The sequence below is a fragment of the Culex quinquefasciatus genome, chromosome 1 (assembly GCF_015732765.1).
Source record: "Culex quinquefasciatus strain JHB chromosome 1, VPISU_Cqui_1.0_pri_paternal, whole genome shotgun sequence".
In the NCBI taxonomy this organism is placed as follows: domain Eukaryota; kingdom Metazoa; phylum Arthropoda; class Insecta; order Diptera; family Culicidae; genus Culex; species Culex quinquefasciatus.
In genome coordinates, this window is record NC_051861.1 from 71,254,309 (window position 1) to 71,260,662 (window position 6,354).

The window sequence follows — 6,354 nt, forward strand, 5'->3', positions numbered from 1 at the left end:
GGCAGATCGACAAGGAAGCTCTGGCGCTCGTCTACGCTGTCACGAAGTTTCACCGAATGCTGCTGGGACGACGGTTCGTTCTGGAGACAGACCACCAGCCTCTGCTCCGCATCTTCGGGTCGCACAAGGGAATCCCGACACACACGTCCAACCGACTGCAACGACTGGGACTCGTTCTGCTGTGCTACAACTTTGGCATCGACTACGTCTCCACGGCGAACTTCGGGTACGCGGATGTACTCTCCAGACTCATCGATTCGGCGGCCAAGCCGGAGGAGGAGTACGTTATCGCCGCTCTGTATCTGGAGGACGACATGTCGGCGGTCTTGGAAGACTCCGTTGGCAACACACCTGTCACTTCCAAGATGATCGCCGCTGCTACCGCCCGGGACAAGGTGCTCAAGAAAGTGGTCCAGTACTTGGAAGGTGAGTGGCCGGCCAGCGCAAGCGAAATCGACAACCTGGACGTGAAGGCGTTCTACCACCGGAAGGAGAGCCTGGCGCTGACTCAGGGCTGCATTCTTTTCGGCCAACGAGTGGTGGTGCCGGAGACCTACCGAAAGCGGATCCTGCAACGCCTGCACCACGGTCACCCGGGCATGGTTCGGATGAAGAGTCTGGCTCGGAGTTTCGTCTACTGGCCGCACATCGACAAGCAGGTGGAGGATACGGTGAAGCAGTGCGCGGACTGTGCTGCAGCTGCCAAATCTCCCCCACACTCTCCACCAGAAGCTTGGCCAACACCAGCGGGACCATGGCAACGCATTCACATTGATTACGCGGGCCCGATCGATGGTCTCTACTTTCTCATCATCGTGGACGCTTTCTCGCGATGGCCTGAGATCTACCCGACGACGACCACGACCGCTAGGGCCACGATCCAGTTTCTTCGAAGCACGTTCGCACGTCTTGGCCTGCCGATGGTACTCGTGTCGGACAACGCTGCTCAGTTCACTTGCGACGAGTTTGAGTCCTACTGCAAAGCGAACGGAATCACCCACATCCTCACCGCGCCCTACCATCCGCAATCGAACGGGCAAGCGGAACGCTTTGTGGACACCGTCAAGCGAGGAATGAAGAAAATCAACAAGGGAGAGCCACTGCAGGAGACACTCGACGTGTTTCTGGCAACGTACAGGTCGACGCCGAGCGGAACAACCGAGCAGAAGTCACCAAGTGAACTGCTGTTTGGACGTCAAATGCGCACCACACTCGACCTACTGCGACCACCACCAACACCGGTTGCTGAGATGAAGACGACAGCTGAGCACGACCAGAGACGAGAATTTGCACCTGGCGACTTGGTGTATGCGAAGGTGCACAAGCGGAACGACTGGTACTGGGAGGCAGGAAAGGTCATTGAAAGGCTCGGCTCGGTGAACTACAACGTGTGGTTGGACGGCCAACGTTCGGGGCTGATCCGGTCGCATATCAACCAGCTTCGTCCACGGCACGAGTCAGCGGATTCGCAGGCGCGCGGTCGCGCTGTTAACCTTCCGCTGGACATTCTTCTGGGCGAGTTTGGGTTCGCTAAACCAACAACCGAGGACGCCACGCAAGCAGCTGTGGTGGAACCGGAAGGCGCGAACCAACCAGGAATCACCGAGCAACCTGGCAACAACGATGGACCGGAACCAGCTGTGATCCAACGGCCGATCCGGCGGGCTTCGACGGGAAGTATTCCGCCGAGTTCCGTTCCCGTGCCGACGACGACGATCACCAGGAGTGGACGCGAGGTTCGGCTGCCGCCGAGGTTCGATCACTACGTAATGTCTTAAAGAGGGAGATGCTATGGCAACACTGGCCATAGCGAGACGCCGCACCAACACATTCAACGTTGTGCGGTTGGTACACCTTGCGAGGTGACAGCTTTGTCTAAAGCGAGCAACGAAAAAGCAAAGCCACGTTTTGTAAACGCTCTTACTTAAAATTAGTTTCTAGACTTAAAATAAACTCTAATGTTAGTCTCTAACTCGCGTTTGTTATTAGCGAAAGACATAACAGTCGTGATGGCTGTTACGATAATTGAAAACTTACCCGAGATATGAGAATTTCCCCAATAACTTAAGGTGGAACAGGTAACTAATAGTCGTTCAATTGGGTCCTTTAGCTTAAATTTCTGATATTAGGGCGGAAAGCGTGATCAAATAATTCTCGTCTCAAGAAACGATAACTGTGATTGACTTCAGGGGGAAAAAGATTCACAAATCCTATTTGAAACTCAGGCAAATGTTGTCTTATAATTTTATTTTATTTGACAATCTATTTATAAAATGACAAAAGGTAATTTTCTTTACTTTAAATATTGTTGTTTCATTTCGCGTGGAACTCAAAATAACTGCAATGCGCAAGCGCGTGTTTTGCTACGAAGTAAGTTCATTTTTCCGAACATTACCCATCGGCTAGCTGATTAGAGTGTAAACATCATGTGCTTGCTGTGGGCGCGCGAAAATGTACTATTCTTCTACCACGTTGTTCTACCGTTTCGCGACTGTGATGCTAGATGGTGGATGCTGGGCTAGAAGATGAAGTCTGCCGAGCGACGACCAGAACATATCGATGCTTGTGTGCTCTCTTATACTAACTGACATTTTGGTGGTTACGAGAAAATCGATTTTTTAACTTTGAATAGCTGTTTCTGGGAAACTAGTCGACAAACAATTGTCCTAATAATTTTAAAGTATGATCCTGACATAACTTAAAGATATGGTAAAATATGAAAACTTTTGAAACGCAAAAAAAAATTGGCAGAGAAATTACGAAAAAAAATCTTGCTTGCAATTAGCACAAGTGTGTCTTGCACAGTGATTTGTATGAGTTAGCACAAACGTGCACAGGGCGAATTTTGCAGTTGAGCTAAAATGCTTCTTCGATGGCAGAGTCGTGTATACTTCCAACGTGGCACTTGGTACAAAAGTGCGCAAAGTCATTTTATTGTAAAAATAGTAGTTATTTGTTGTTTCAATGTTTTTTTTGCGTATTAACTTTGAATTGTTGTTAGTTAAGGAACATTTATCTCAACAATACTTTTTTAATAGACTTGTTTATCATTAAATTTATTGTGAAAATTGTAGTTTTTGAGAGCAATTACCGTCAAAACTTGAATTTTATGAAGAAAAACTCAGTGAAGTGTGAGGTTTCATAGATATAAGTATAATAATCCATGAAATAGCTTCAATAAGACCAACTATGACGAAAACCGAATAGTTCTACGCTTACAAACAGAAGAAAATGATTTTGTAAAAACTTTGAGCCAGTTTATTTTATTTCCATCATGTCATACGACCTTTTCAGAAATGCAAGATATTCAGGACACAAACCATAGAATTGTTATGGTAGATTGCAGTTAGAACAAGTGTGTCTCTTGCAATGAATTCATGGTTTGTATCGAATAGAACAAAAGTGCTCCAAAAAAAATCAATACTAAGTCTTTGAACATGGACGACCCCTACAGTTGTGCTAAGTGTGCACAACTACGTGAATGATGTTGTTACGTGTTTTTTTGGTTTGGACGATCCCTGCAGTTGTGCCAAATGTGCACAACTTCTTGAAGGGTGTTTGAGTTGGATATTTGGGTTAGGTTAAGTGTGCCATTGGTTAGTGTATGTTGTTGTTACGTAGGTTTTTGTTTGGACGACCCCTGCAATTGTGCTAAGTGTGCACAACAAGAGTTCTCAAATGAACCGGTTAGGCTAGGTTCACCTATTGGTTCGGCTTAAACTTCCCTTTCGTCGCCACCGTGCTAACTTGTCGTACGTGCATTTTGGGCCAAATTGAGTTGAGAACGCCATTTTGTGCAGCTCACAATGCCTCACCTTTTGACCTTCATAGATCCCCAAAATTCGATTTCAATCCTGAGATATTCAACAAAACCCGAAAAAACTCCGTGCATTTTTGTCACTTTATATATGAAAGTAGTTTCAATCTTGTCGTGCTATCTTGTCACTCCATGAAAATTGATGTAAGTGCGACAAAAGGCCAAAGGGATTTCAGGCCAGGAAAGTCAGGATGCGTTTGTCGCACGTACAAGCTAGACTACCGTAAACATTTGTAATTATAACTCGGGACTCCAGCAACCAACTTCAACCAAACTTTGGGACAATGCACAGAATGGTGAGCCAAACAAAACGTATTTGTTATTGTTTACATTGCGTGCTCTCGTTTTTGAATATTCAAGGTCAAACATTAAAACGCGTTTTTCTCGGAACGTCAAAATGGCGGGTGCGACAAGATAGCACGACGACGTCGCTTTGTGGTTCAATCCTGGTTCAGTGAACCATGGACCATTCGTTACACCGCAACATTCGTTACACCGCAACATTCGTTACACCGTAGTATGGTTACACCGTAAAATTCTTTACACCGCATCATTCGTTACACCGTAACATTCGTTACACCGTAACATTCTTTACACCGTAACATTCGTTACACCGTAACATTCTTTACACCGTAACATTCGTAACACCGTAACATTCGTTACACCGTAACATTCATTTCATCGTAACATTCGTTACACCGTAACATTCGTTACACCGTAACATTCGTTACACCGCATCATTCGATACACCGAAATATTTGTTACACCGTAACATTCGTTAAACCGTAACATTCGTTACACCGTAACATTCATTTCACCGTAACATTTGTTACGCCGTAACATTCGTTACACCGCATCATCCGTTACATCGTAACATTCGATACACCGTAACATTCGTTACACCGTGACATTCGTTACACCGTAACATTCGTTACACCGTAGTATGGTTACACCGTAACATTCTTTACACCGCATCATTCGTTACACCGTGATATTCGTTACACCGTAACATTCTTTACACCGTAACATTCGTTACACCGTAACATTCATTTCATCGTAACATTCGTTACACCGTAACATTCGTTACACCGCATCATTCGTTACACCGTAATATTTGTTACACCGTAACATTCGTTAAACCGTAACATTCGTTACACCGTAACATTTGTTACACCGTAACAATCGATACACCGTAACATTCGATACACCGTGATATTCGTTACACCGTAGTATGGTTACACCGTAACATTCTTTATACCGCATCATTCGTTACACCGTGACATTCGTTACACCGTAACATTCTTTACACCGTAACATTTGTTACACCGTATCATTCGTTACACCGTAACATTCGTTACACCGCATCATTCGTTACATCGTAACATTCGTTACACCGTAACATTAGTTACACCGCAGCATACGTTTCACAGTAAAATTCATTACACCGTAACTTTCGTTACACCGTAAAATTCCTTACACCGTAACATTCTTTACACCGCATCATTCGTTACACCGTAACAACATCATATTCACCAATATCACACTTAGCCTAACCCAAATATCCAATTTAAAACATTTTTAAGTCGTTGTGCACACTTAGCACAATTGCAGGGGTCATCCAATCCAAAAACTACGTAACGATAACATTCACCTACCAATGTCACACTTAGCTTAACTCAGGGGTCATCCAATTAAAATAAAACTCTGCCACTAAATAATTATTTGACACAGTTCGTCTAACTTACCACTTCTTCACGTATCCAAATGTGCACACTTGTGCTAATTGCCTTCCAAAATAGTGCTCCATAATATTGCTCAAACTAGTAAGGACACCTGGCAATTTACCATAATATTATAGTATAATCGTATTTTTATGGATTTGCGTGTTTTCAAAAGGTAAAGCCATGATGAAAAATAAGAGAGCACATCCATGATGCGTTCGAAAATGTCAGTTAGTACAAATGGTTGCAGGGCGATATTTCCGCGTAGGAAACGAATTTTTCAGATCTCTTAGAAGCGTTTTGTAGGGAATTTAATTAGCTAGAAGATGCCATCATTAACTCATTTTGGTCCAAAAGTCAGTTAGTACATCAGAGCACAGAGGCATCGATATGTTTACAGCCGAACAGCACGTCCGTCGTCGGGAAAAATCGTTTCATTGATATGGGTTTTCCCGACTGCGCTCGACTTTGAACTATGTTGATGCCAGAATTCCAATATATGTTTGAATTCAACAAACAAAAAGTTTTCAGGCCTAGTTGACTTTTTAGAAACTTTGTCGCACAGTTTGGATTTCCTGGATCAGAAATTATTATAAAATCTGATTAGTTGAAAAATCTGAAAGTTGATTGATTTTTGATTAAATGAATTTAAATGATTTTTAAATAATCTAAGAAACTACAATAAAACAAAAAATATTCATTGAAATTATATCAATTTCAAAATGGAGCGCATAGTCTGCTGGACGCACTGTTTCGGCAGTTATTTATGAACATTTTCCCAATGGAGCAAGCCTGTCTGGCTGTGGTCGCACGGAA

General features: G+C 43.7%; 1 protein-coding gene across 1 annotated transcript; it reads left to right on the plus strand.

Moving 5' to 3' along the window:
• The first annotated feature begins 56 nt into the window (after window positions 1-56).
• Window positions 57-1,778, plus strand: LOC119770343 (uncharacterized protein K02A2.6-like). The gene has a single exon (XM_038265025.1). The coding sequence runs from the start codon at window positions 57-59 to the stop codon at window positions 1,776-1,778; it is 1,722 nt and encodes a 573-aa protein (XP_038120953.1).
• Window positions 1,779-6,354: the final 4,576 nt, after the last annotated feature.

Bases quoted from the DNA above. Each gene is read 5' to 3' on its own strand.
- LOC119770343 (XM_038265025.1), top strand. From the start codon at position 57: ATGCTGCTGGGACGACGGTTCGTTCTGGAGACAGACCACCAGCCTCTG.